The sequence below is a fragment of the Suncus etruscus genome, chromosome 8, assembly GCF_024139225.1.
Source record: "Suncus etruscus isolate mSunEtr1 chromosome 8, mSunEtr1.pri.cur, whole genome shotgun sequence".
Classification (NCBI taxonomy): domain Eukaryota; kingdom Metazoa; phylum Chordata; class Mammalia; order Eulipotyphla; family Soricidae; genus Suncus; species Suncus etruscus.
In genome coordinates this window covers 33,505,749-33,518,041 of record NC_064855.1, presented here as the reverse complement: position 1 = coordinate 33,518,041, position 12,293 = coordinate 33,505,749, and the positions used below count along the sequence as shown (strand labels likewise).

The window sequence follows — 12,293 nt, the reverse complement described above, 5'->3', positions numbered from 1 at the left end:
AGTGCCGAGAAAAGCGGGTGGGCTGGAGTGGGTTTATTCTGCCTCCTCATATGGTCACCTAAAGCCCCTCTTAGAGCAGGAATGACCCCTTGGGACCTTTGAATGTAGCCTTCCCAAAGTAAAACAGTCAAAAAGGGGGCCCAGTGTATGAGTTCAGCAAGGTACTGCAGACTCTGGTACTGGTCCTGAAAGACCAGGAGAGCTGGTAGGTCCTGTGCTGGTAGGTCCTGTAGGTGTGTCCAAACACACAGAAAAAAAAATTGTAAACATACTAGGATGAAGAGCCGGAGCAGTGGTGCAAGTAGGGCGTTTGCCTTGTAGGTGCCTAGCCTAGGACGGACCGCTGTTTGATCCCCTAGCATCCCAAGCCAGGAGTGATTTCTTTCTTTTTTTTTTTTTTTTAATTTTAATTTTTAGCCAGAGAGATAGCATGGAGTTAGGGTGTTTGCCTTGCATGCAGAAGGATGGTGGTTCGAATTTCGGCATCCGATATAGTCCCCGGGCTTGCCAGGAGCAATTTCTGAGAGGTGAGGGCCAAACAGTACCCTCTTTTTTTTTTTTGGCCACACCTGTTTGATGCTCAGGGATACTCCTGGCTAAGTGCTCAGAAATTGCCCCTGGCTTGGGGGGACCATATGGGACGCCAGGGGATTGAACCAAGGTCCTTCCTTGGCTAGTGCTTGCAAGGCAGACACCTTACCTCTACCGCCACCTTGCCAACCCCATATTATTTATTTTTAAAAAGGAAAAAATAAAATAAAATCTTGGGGCCATACCTGGAGGTGAGTACTCAGTTCTGACTCCTACTTCTAAGGAATTATTCCTGGTGCTCTTGGGAAATACCAGTTGCTCTGGTCCCACCGTATTTTCTTTACCCACTCATTTCTGTTTTCTACACTTGGGTTGTTCCTGATGCTGGCTATTGTGAATAGTGCTGCAATGAACTTAGGAGGACAGGTCCCTTTTCTGCATGGTGTTTTTGGGCCCTTAGGTTACATTCCCAGGCCTTAGGTATTTTGTTGAATCTTTTTTTTTTTTTTTTTTTTTGTGGTTTTTTTGGGCCACACCTGTTTGATGCTCAGGGGTTACTTCTGGCTGTGCTCAGAAATTGCCCCTGGCTTGGGGGAACCATATGGGACACCGGGGGATTGAACCACAATCCTTCCTTGGCTAGGCTAGCGCTTGCAAGGCAGACACCTTCCCTCTAGCGACACCTCGCCAGTCCCTTCATTGAATCTTTTGGGGCATTTCTAGATTCAGCTAGCAGATTGTTGCTTAAGATGCCTTGGGGGAGGCGGAGGCACAGCACCGTGTCCACTGTCTTATCTCTCTGGCTCTGTAGCTCTTTACCAGTCCTCCCCACATTTCGGGGAGAACGGGATCACCCAGATATGCTCATGTTACTCCTGGCAGGGATGGAACCTAGGTGAAACGTGTAAGGCACAAGTTGAACCTACTCTGGACCTAGTTGCCAATCACTTTCATAACAGATTCAGTCAGCCTGGAGTTTGTATTCAAAAAGTGGGGTGCAAATTAATTGGTCCCATTGTAAATGTGTCTCTGCCTAGTCTTATTTTTGTTTTTCTTTTGTTGCTGTTAAAGAGCAGGAGGTGAGGGGAGGGGAAGAAGAGAGATGATCAAAAAAAAAAAAGGGCCCGGATAGCACAGCGGCGTTTGCCTTGCAAGCAGCCAATCCGGGACCAAAGGTGGTTGGTTCGAATCCCAGTGTCCCATATGGTCCCTTGTGCCTGCCAGGAGCTATTTCTGAGTAGATAGCCAGGAGTAACCCCTGAGCATCGCCGGGTGTGGCCCAAAAACCAAAAAAAAAAAAAGAAGAGAGATGATATTGAAAAAGACTTCTGAGGGGCCGGGCAGACACCTTACCTCTAGTGCCACACCTCGCCGGCACTAGAGGTAGTGTGTCTGCCTTGCAAGCGGTAGCCAAGGAAGGATCGCAGTTCGATCCCCCGGCATTCCCATATGGTCCCCCAGCCAGGTGCAATTTCTGAGCACTTAGCCAGGAATAACCCAGTTCGGATCCCCCCCCCCACATGGAGTAACCCCTGAGCATCAATGGGTGTGGCCCGAAAAACAAAAAAAAGAAAAAAGAAAAACAATGGATAGGGGCTGGAGAGATAGCATGGAGGTAAGGCGTTTGCTTTTCATGCAGAAGGTCATTGGTTCAAATCCCAGCATTCCAGGGCTGGTGAGGTGGCACTAGAGGTAAGATGCCTGCCTTGCAAGCGCTAGCCAAGGAAGGACCGCAGTTCAATCCCCTGTGTCCCATATGGTCCCCCCAAGCCAGGGGCAATTTCTGAGCACTTAGCCAGGAGTAACCCCTGAGCATCAAATGGGTATGGCCCGAAAAACAAAAACAAAAAAAAAGACTTCTGGAGATGCTCATTGATTTACCCCTAGCTCTGCATACTTGGTGAGGCTTCGGGCTCATATGGGGTGCCAGGGATTGAACCAGGTCAGCTGCATGCAAGGCAAGTGCAATACCCACTATACTACTGTCACTCTGGTCTTTATACACACACACACACACACACACACACACACACATATTTTTTTTTGTACACACACACATATTTTTTTTTTTTTTTGGGTTTTGGGCCACACCCGGTGGTGCTCAGGGGTTTACTCCTGGCTGTCTGCTCAGAAATAGCTCCGGGCAGGCACGGGGACCATATGGGACACAGGGATTCGAACCAACCACCTTTGGTCCTGGATTGGCTGCTTGCAAGGCAAACACCGCTGTGCTATCTCTTCGGGCCCTGGTCTTTATAGAGGCTTTTGACTTACTTTATGCTTCTATCCACTAGGCCATGATGCCGAGGTGTCTGCATATTTTATGTTCATTTGTAGAAAGAACTTAAATACATAGAAAAAAGTATTATGGCTTAAAATGACATGCAGATAAAAATGGCTTCCCTCTGAAATAAGGAGGTGGAGTGGGCACTAAAATAGAGCATCTTAATTAGGATTATAATCCCCATACCTTAATGAAAACAGGTAGGGGTATGAATTAGCTTCCACCTCTGAGATGTTGAGGGGTTAGGTTTTTTGCCTTGTCTGAAGATGTCTGAGGTTTGATACCCTTCACTTCATGGTCTCCAGAGCACTGCCTGAGCAGTGACACTTGCTAGGTTTTTTTTTTGGGGGGGGGGTTTCTCCCATCCAGCAGTGTTTTCCGGTTGGTGGGATGCCCAGCTTGTGTATGGGGGCCTAGGCAGTGCTGGAAGAAGTTTTTTCTCTTGAGGCCACACTCAGCATTGCTCAGGGATTATTCCTGATGGCACTACAGAATCCAACCCAGGTTGGCCCATTCCCAAGGCCAGGCCTTCATCAATGTCCTTTCTCCAGCTGATTTGCATGGTTACCACCCTGGACTCCTGCAGGCCTTGGGCCTCTGAGCCCTTTCTGAAATCTATTTTCTCTAGCATCACCCCATCTCAGGACACTGCAGCCCACTCAGATTCCAGAAGCTTCATCAGCTAGGGTTGCTAAGACAACAGCACTCTTGAGCCCTCAGACATTGAGAGTGAACACATCCACCATTTGGCAGGACATCAGCAGGGACTGGAGAGATGGAGCAGAGGCTGTGATGGAGAAGGCCTCCTCAGGGCTCTCTGTCTTGGAGGCGCACAGTGGGACCTGTGGAATTAGGGCCCCCACCTTGATTTCTACATTTATCCTCCAAAACTCCAAATGCAGCAAGATCCGGGTAGTGGTTTGGACTGAGGAAGTCCATAGAGGCATTGCAGAGGCCAACGATGGGGGAAACGATGTAACCTTGATAAGGTTTAATCTGTCAGTGATTATAAATGTTCGAGGGGTGGAGCTGGAGAAATAAAGTGGGTGGGGCTCAAGCGTCAGTACCCCTTATGACCTCTTTGCCCCCTCCCCCCCAAACTGCCAAGAGTGATCCTGGACTTACATCCAGCTCACCATCTCCTGGTGTGACCCTAGAACCAAAAGAGGAAACAAAAGGCCAAGGTACTGAAAATTATGAGGAAAGTGAAAAAAAATGAAAATATTTTTTTTGTTTTTGGATTGGAAGCCACACTCAGTAGTGCTCAGTAGTCACTACTGGCTGTGCATCCAGAAAGTATTCCTGGCAGGGCTTGGGGGAACACATGGGGTGCTGAGAATCAAACCTGAGTCAGCTGCATACAATGCAAGTGCCCTATACCTCTATCACTATCACTTTCACTCCAGCACCCTTTATAACATTATTGTGTGTGTGTGTGTCCTCACGCGTGCAGAAATCGCTCCTGGCAGGCTGAGGGGGGACCATATGGGATGACTGGATTCAAACCGATGACCTCCTGCATGAAAGGCAAACGCCTTACCTCCATGCTATCTCTCCGGGCCCTTGTTGTTTTTAATATAAACTATTTAAGCACCATGCTTACAAACATGATTGTAGTTGGGTTTCAGTCATTAACAGAACACCCCCCTTCACCAGTGTAACATTCCCACCACCAATGGCCCCCCTCTTTCCCATTCCCTGCCTGTATTCAAAACAGGCATTTTACTACTTTTGTTTGTTTGTTTTTTGGTGTTTTTGGTCACACCCGGCAGCACTCAGGTTACTCCTGGCTTTACGCTCAGAAATACCCCCTGGCAGGCACGGGGGACCATATGGGACGCCAGGATTCGAACCACCATCCTTCTGCATGGAAGGCAAATGCCTTGCCTCCATGCTATCTTGCCGGCCCCTACTTTTTTTTTTTTTTAATTAGTGAGCTCTTTTTTTTTTTTTAAAGGATAAGAGTTTTTTGTTTTTTTTTTTTTTTTGGTTTTTGGGCCACACCCGTTTGATGCTCAGGGGTTACTCCTGGCTATGCGCTCAGAAATCGCCCCTGGCTTGGGGAGACCATATGGGACGCCGGGGGATCGAACCGTGGTCCGTCCTACGCTAGCGCTTGTAAGGCAGACACCTTACCTCTAGCGCCACCTTCCCGGCCCCAGGATAAGAGTTAAAAAAATACAATAATAATGGTGTGAGAGTGACAATTGTTGTTTGCATAGGCCCAGCAAAATATGGGGAAAATGGGGGTGGGGGAGCAAGTTTTCTGGCATAAGACCGACTCTGGGCTCCAGACATACGAGGTTGTCCAACCCCTGAGTCATTCTCTGGTCCTGGTGAAATTTTTTCGCACCTTAGCTGTAGTTGGTGTCAGGTTCCTGTAGATAAAGATTCTGGTTTCTGTACATTTCCTTCATCGAAGTCAGGATGATGTAGAGAGCGTCCTCTAATTTCACCTCACCATTAGATGCAGAGAGCCCTATTCTGCAAGCAGGGATAGGGATATTGCTGTTGCTAAGTCGTCTGAGTGTTAAGAGAACATACGTGTTTATTTTATGCCATTTGAAATAGCTGGGGGGGGGGGGGTTTAAATCCAGTGCACCACTTTGGTCTGTGACTTAGGACTCTGAAGTACTGAAGTTAAAAAGGGTAAATGTGGAGAAATGATGGTAGGGGGTGAGAGAGTTAAAGAGAAAAATGAGATGTTGTAGGTGTGTGAAAGGGCAGAGTACAAAATGGACATTCTGCATACACAAAAACATAGTTCAAGGATAAGGAGTACTATTAATGTATCTTGTGCGGTTTTGAACATATAGATTTGTAAGAAATTACCAGTGACTGCTTTAGTGCAACAGAGCGACTCTCAGCACCCACAAGTTAAACCTCGCTGGGAGGTTGGAAGTTCAAAGACCCCACCCCAACCCTCCCTAAGGGGCTGGGTGGGGAATGGGGGAAAGCCTAGGGCAAACTTCAAGCTCCTCCAAGGGACCCACCTAGCTGGCTTGCCCAGGCACGTGGCCCAAGGGCCCTGGAGATCGGAGCAAGGTGGTGGAGGGGTGCTGGGATCACCCAAGTCCCACTCCCCACCCCCACCCCACCCCCGCCTGGTTAAAGAGGCCTTTGGTGTGGTGGAGGCCTGCTGAACCCCATGCTGGCAGAGAGTCCTGGCTCCCAGGAAGAAAAGAGACCTTTAAGAGCTGGGAGGCTGGAAGTTCAAAGACCCCACCCTAAACCTCCCTAAGGAGCCAAGTGGGGAATGGGGGGAAAGCCTAGGGTAACCTTCAAGCTCTAGAGGGACCTCTCTAGACAGAGTTTGATATATCCTACAGGGTGCTTGGGATTGAATCCAGATCATACGTATTTCACCTGCTGTCTGGGTTCCATTTGCTTGATTCTCTTTGAACCTGAACAAGTTGCAGTAAACCTTGAGTAGAGTTAATCCTGAGTATGCCTTACCAAGTCTGAATCTGTCCCTGCACTGAGGACACTGGAACGGGCTTTGGTTCCTGTCCTTTTTTTGGAGGGGGCTACACCTAGTACTCAGGGGTTACTCCAGGCTTTAGGCTCAGAAGTCTCCTGGCAGGCTTGGAGGACTATATGGGGTGCCCAAAATCGAACTCAGGTTTGTCCCAGGTCAGCCATGTGCAGGGCAAATACCCTACCGCTGTGCTCTCTCTCCAGCCCGGTCCCTGTCTTGATGGTTCACAGATGCACAGGAGATTGAACATTCCATATGAAGGCAATTGTTTTTGGGCACCTTTTTTTTTTTTTTTTTTTTTTTTTTGGTTTTTGGGCCACACCCAGAAAACGCTCAGTGGTTACTCCTGATTATGTGCTCAGAAATCTCTCCTGGCTTGGGGGACAATATGGGACGCCGGGGGATTGAACCGAGGTCCATCCTAGGCTAGCTCGTGCAAGGCAGACACCTTACGGCTTGCACCACCACTCTGGCCCCTGTTTATGGGCACCTTTTTATGGGTGGCAGTGTTCAGGGAGTACTGCTGACTCTGCTCTTGGGAATCACACCTGGTGGGCTTCAATCAAACCTGAATTGTTTGTGTTCAAGGCAAGTGCCCTCCCCACCATGCTATTGATCTGGCCCCTTTGGACATATTTTGTTTTTACACTTTGTAACATTGATTCATTTTTGTGATTGGGCAATGCCTGGGATGGAACCAGGGTCAGTGGGAAGTAAGGCAAAATGCCTTCACTGTGTTACCTTTTTGGCCCTGTCCTCATGATGGAGGGGGGCCAGGGCATGCCCAGCAGTGCTCAGAGCTCAGTCCTTGCCTCTGCTTTTAGGAATCATTCCTGATGCGGTTCCGGGGGGCGCTGTGGGATGCTATGCCTTACATCCTGCTAGGTCGTTGCTCTCGGCCCTTTGCACTGTCTTCTTTCTCAAGATGTGACTTTGATTTTTCTCTCTTTAGATCATGGAAGGGAAGAAGCTCCTGTGCTTGCTACTAGTCCTGGGGACAGCCGTCACTCAGGCTCATGATGGCCACGATGATGACATGATTGACATTGAGGATGACTTGGATGATGTCATTGAGGAGGTGGAGGATGTCCAGTCAAAAGCAGATGCAGCAGCTTCTTCATCCCCCAAGGTCTGACATGTTGTGGTAACCTCAGGATTCCTTCAAAACTGCATTTGTGGATTCATTTCCTTTTGGGGGTGGGTTGGCTCAACCCAGCAGTACTCGGGTTTCCCCTGGTTCTACACTTAGAAATTACTCTTGGCAAGCTATGGAATTCCGGAGATTGGACCCAGGTTGACCACATGCAAAGCAAACACCCTGCCTCTGTGCTATTGCTCCGGCTCCCAGTAGAAGTCATTTTCTAAGGGGACATAGGGAAGGGGGTGGACCATTGGTCCCTTATGGTGATTCTGGACTGGCCCTGTCATGACATATGAGGGTTCAAGGATGTAGTTGTTTTCCAGTCTATGGGGTCACAGGATGTTGAGTTGTACCAGCCTGTGCTTAGGATAGCGAGCCTTTGCCTCTCTTTTGTGTTTGTTGCCCCTGGAGTCCTGGCTGTTTCTGGGAATTTTTGTTCTGATTGTCAGAGGGGACTGGATAGACTTGGACTTATTCACTTAGCGTCACCCCTGAGAGAGTAATAGAAATAAGATGTACAGTTGATCATTTCTTTCTTTGTTCTTCCAGGTCACTTATAAAGCTCCCACCGCAACGGGGGAAGTGTTCTTTGCGGATTCTTTTGATCGAGGGACACTGTCAGGGTACGTTTGTTTTGGGGTGCAATGGGGAGTAAAGGATCTGAGAACTTAAGATTACAGTTTTGTGAACGTCTTTGGTAGAGCATTTATAGACTGAAATAAATATTAGATGCTAGGTAGGGCTGCAGAAATAGCACAGCAGGGAGGGTGCTTGCCTTGCATATACCTGACTGGAGTTTGATCTCAGCTTCCCATATGGAAACCTGAGCATCACCAGAGTGATTTTTGAGTGCAGAGCCAGGAATAAGCCTCAAGCACTGCCAGGTGTGACCCAAAAGTCAAAAAACAAAGAAAAAGAAGTATCAGGTGCTTTACTTTTTAAAATAGCTGTGATTTTTGTTCAAAATGGGCATTGGGGCCACCCTACCAGGGCTACTTGGGGGTTATTCTGGCGCTGATTCTATTATACTCAGGGATCACCTTTGCTGAGGATCAGGGGGTCCTGTGGGGTGCTATAGATTAAACCAGGATTGATGAGATGCAAGGCCAATGCCTCCCATCCCCAATATCTTTCTTGCTCAGCAGTTGGGAGTTGGATGCACTTTTATTCTCAGGGTCTTTTGTGGCCTATGTGAAAGTTGAAAGAATGTTCACCATTAGAGGAATAGGCAGGACAGGGCCTTTCATTGGCAGCCCTGTGGATATTTGAACCCTCATTTGAGTCATTCAAATGTCTGACTTAACAGGTGGGTCTTGTCCAAAGCGAAGAAAGACGACACTGATGATGAGATCGCCAAGTACGATGGTGAGTGAACACTGGAGTTTCTGGAGCCCTCAGAATGGCACTGGGATAGGGCTGCCCCGCAGAGGGTGAAATTTTTTTCCCCCCAGCCCACCTGTTTCATTGTTGTTTTGTAGATTCACGTCTTTTTGATATATTTTTTGTCTGAGGAAATGTCATTTATTGCCTTGGTTACTGTTATGCAGGGGTGAAGGGCTAATCTGGCAGAATTAGTATGCTATAGCTTTTTGAAATCTGATGCTAAAATTTGTCCAGTACATGCATGTAAGTTTAACAAGTAAGGTAGTTTCTGTGTTTGGACCACACCTGGTGGGTACTCAGAAACAACTCCTGGGGGTCCAGGGAAATATATAGCTTTAGTATTGAGTTCTTTCCTATTTGTGTGAGGTTATTTTGTTATTGGATTCTGTACCCAGGAATCACCACTGACTGAGAAGTAGTGCTTGGGGTCAGTAGGGGATGGGGAAAGGACTCCTATAGGATGGGAGAATCTAACCCAGATTTACATTTGCAAAGCATCCAGCCCTCAGGCTCCTGAACCTGGTTTTTACAAGTGAGAGGCTAGTGCTTCAAGCCCTGTCCTTTCACTTTAGAGAACTAAAGGGGAGAGGGAGAGAGGATCTAGAGAAAGCTTCTCCAGTGCAGAAACAGCCTAATTTCCTCCATTCTGTTGGACATGTTGCCTCACTCCACAGTAGAGGACAAGCCTATGGCTTGCAATTCATAGGTGAGTGAATATGAGCAAACATAGCTGTTACATTATTGCATTTTTCATGGGCCTTTCTCATATTGGGGGCTACCAGCTAGGACAAGGTGAGGCACTCACATGAGGCAGGTGGGAGTTAAGGGCTTCCTCTGAAGGTGGTTCCTCTGGCTTCTCACAGGGAAATGGGAGGTGGAGGAGATGAAGGAGTCAAGGCTCCCAGGTGATAAAGGGCTGGTACTGCTGTCTCGGGCCAAACACCACGCCATCTCTGCCAAGCTGAACAAGCCCTTCGTGTTCGACACCAAGCCACTGATCGTGCAGTAAGTGATGCCTGAGCTGCTTTATGTACAATCTGGGGTATAGGGAGCATGTGGGTGTCATCTGGAATCGAAGGCACGTCATTTTGTGGCCCTTTTTCCTGTCCCACTGTATTGATTGGTTTTATCTTTTGGGACATACTCAAGGAGATCCTTGAAGCTTACTCTTGGTTCTGCACTCAGAAATTATTCCTGGGATGTCAGGGATTGAAGGTTTGCTGTGTGCAAGGCCAGTGCTATATATCTTGTACTCCAGTACTCTTGTTTTTAAATTATTTTTGGGGGTAGGAGCGGTAGTACAGCGGTAAGCATTTGCCTTGCACACGGCTAACACAGGACGGACCATGGTTCAAATCCCGATATCCCATATGGTCCCCCTGCCAGGAGCAACTTCTGAGCACAGAGCCAGGAGTAACCCTTGAGCACCGCTGGATATGACCGAAAAACAAAAAAAGAAGTTTTTTGTTGTGTGACCATACTTAATAATGTTCAGGGCTTACTCCTGCACTTTAGCGACCATTTTTGGCAGGACATGAGGACCCTATTGGATACTGGGAATTGTCCCTGGGCTGCATGCAAAGCAAGCGCCTATTACTATGCAGTTGCTCCAGATCCTGCCCCATTGTTGAAATGAATTAGCTGTGCCTCTTCCTATTGCCTTTTTGTTTTAGTGCTGCACCTGGCAGTGCTCAGGGCTTGCTCTCCTGGTTCTGCCCTCTGTCCTGGTGGGGCTTGAGGATCCTGTGGGGTTCTCAGGGTTTGAGCCCAGGTCAGCCAAGGACAAGGCAAATGCATGTTCCACTGTACTGTCGTTTCGTCCTTCATAAGCCAGGAACTTGGAGCTGTACTTCTGCAGGATCAATTCCTTGTTTTGTGCTCAGGACTCTCCTGATAGTGCTCAGGTCAGAGGGACGCTCTGTTAAGCTGGGAATGCTGTGTGTATAAGGCAAAACACCCATGTATCTGTCCCCAAACTTAGGGGGAATTTTGCATAAAGCAATTCTTGGGAATTTTCCAGAAGTTTTCTTTTCTTGCATTTTTTTTTTTTTTGGTTTGTTTTTTGGTTTTTCTGTCACTCCTGGCTTGGGAGACTGGGGACCATGTGGGACACCGGGGGATCAAACCACGGTCCATCCTAGGCTAGTGCGTGCAAGGAAGATGCCTTACTGCATCGTGCCACCACTCCGGCCCCTTTTCTTGCATTTTTGGACATGCAAAAGCAATAACTTATTTTTGTGGCAAGTAGGTATTGCGGTCATCCAGGAGGTGCTTGGGTTTCTCTAGTACTGGGCTCTAGTAATTCCTGGCAATGCTAGGGATTATGGTGTCCTGGTTCCAAACAAGATAAATACCTTCCACCCATCAATGTCTTCTGGCACCAAACTACTGTCATGCCATCCTGGTCTTAGTTTCTTGGTGCTGTGGTGGACTTAGAGGTTTTTTTTCCCCTATACCCTCAGGTATGAGGTGAATTTCCAGAATGGCATCGAATGTGGTGGAGCCTATGTCAAACTGCTTTCCAAAACCCCGGAGCTCAACCTGGTAGGTGCCTCTCCGAAAGCCAGACCCTGCATATGGAGCTGCTGAAAGGGCAGCAGGCCTCCAGGGAGCTGGGTGTGGGCTGGGCTAAGGTTGACTTGGACACATACTTTTCTCAGGGATTGCTCCTGGCTCTTGCTCAGGAATCACTTCTGGTAGTACTTGGGAAGAGGGGGGTGACCATATAAGATTTTGGGGGTCAAACCCAGTATTTTTGGAGTTGGTTTGTTTTTAGAGCCACTACCAGCAGTGCTTAGGGGCTCACACCTATGTATATGTTCTAGTGATTCCTGGTTCTGCGCTTAGGGATCATGCTTGGCATGACTCAGACACTATATATAGCTGCAGGGGATCAGCCCATATCAGCTCTTTGTAAGGCGAGCATCCATCCACTGTTCTGTCTCTCCAGCCCACATCTCTGCTCTTTTTTGTTGGTTTTGGTGGGGATACAAACCCAGCAATCCTGAGGGTTTATTCCTGCTTCTGTGCTTGGAATTACTCCTGGCAGTACTTGAGACCATAAGGGAATCTGGGGTTCAAATCTGAGTTGGCTGCATGCATGACAAACACACTACCCATTGTACTATCACTACATCTCTGCTTTTTTTTTTTTTTATTACTGAAAATTAAATTTTGTGGGCTGAGTTAAATGGATAAGGCACTTGATTTGTGGCCAACACAGATTCATCCTATGTAGTCCCCTGAGCACAGCTGGATATGGTCCAATGGGTAAAAAGAGGAAGTGGATTTTGAGAGTTTTTCCTTGATATAGGTATCTTTAGATGCTTTAAATTTTATTTTGTATTTGGCTATATCTGGCAATACTTAGGATTTTTCCTGGTTCTGCACTCAGGAATTATTCCTGGTGGTGCTTAGGGGATCATATGGGATGCTGGGGATGGTACCCAGGTTGGCTTTATAAAAGGTAAGTGCCT

At 47.7% G+C, this 12,293-nt stretch overlaps 1 protein-coding gene across 2 annotated transcripts in view; it reads left to right on the top strand.

Moving 5' to 3' along the window:
* Positions 1 to 12,293, top strand: part of CANX (calnexin) — a 41,091-nt gene that overhangs the window by 17,402 nt on the left and 11,396 nt on the right. For both annotated transcript variants that reach the window (XM_049778234.1, XM_049778235.1), the window contains 5 exons: positions 7,246 to 7,422; positions 7,984 to 8,057; positions 8,741 to 8,799; positions 9,681 to 9,822; positions 11,280 to 11,361. In XM_049778234.1, coding sequence (XP_049634191.1) covers positions 7,249 to 7,422; positions 7,984 to 8,057; positions 8,741 to 8,799; positions 9,681 to 9,822; positions 11,280 to 11,361 — 531 coding nt within the window. In that variant the 5' untranslated portion in view covers positions 7,246 to 7,248. Of the gene's footprint in view, positions 1 to 7,245; positions 7,423 to 7,983; positions 8,058 to 8,740; positions 8,800 to 9,680; positions 9,823 to 11,279; positions 11,362 to 12,293 lie in introns of those variants that run through there.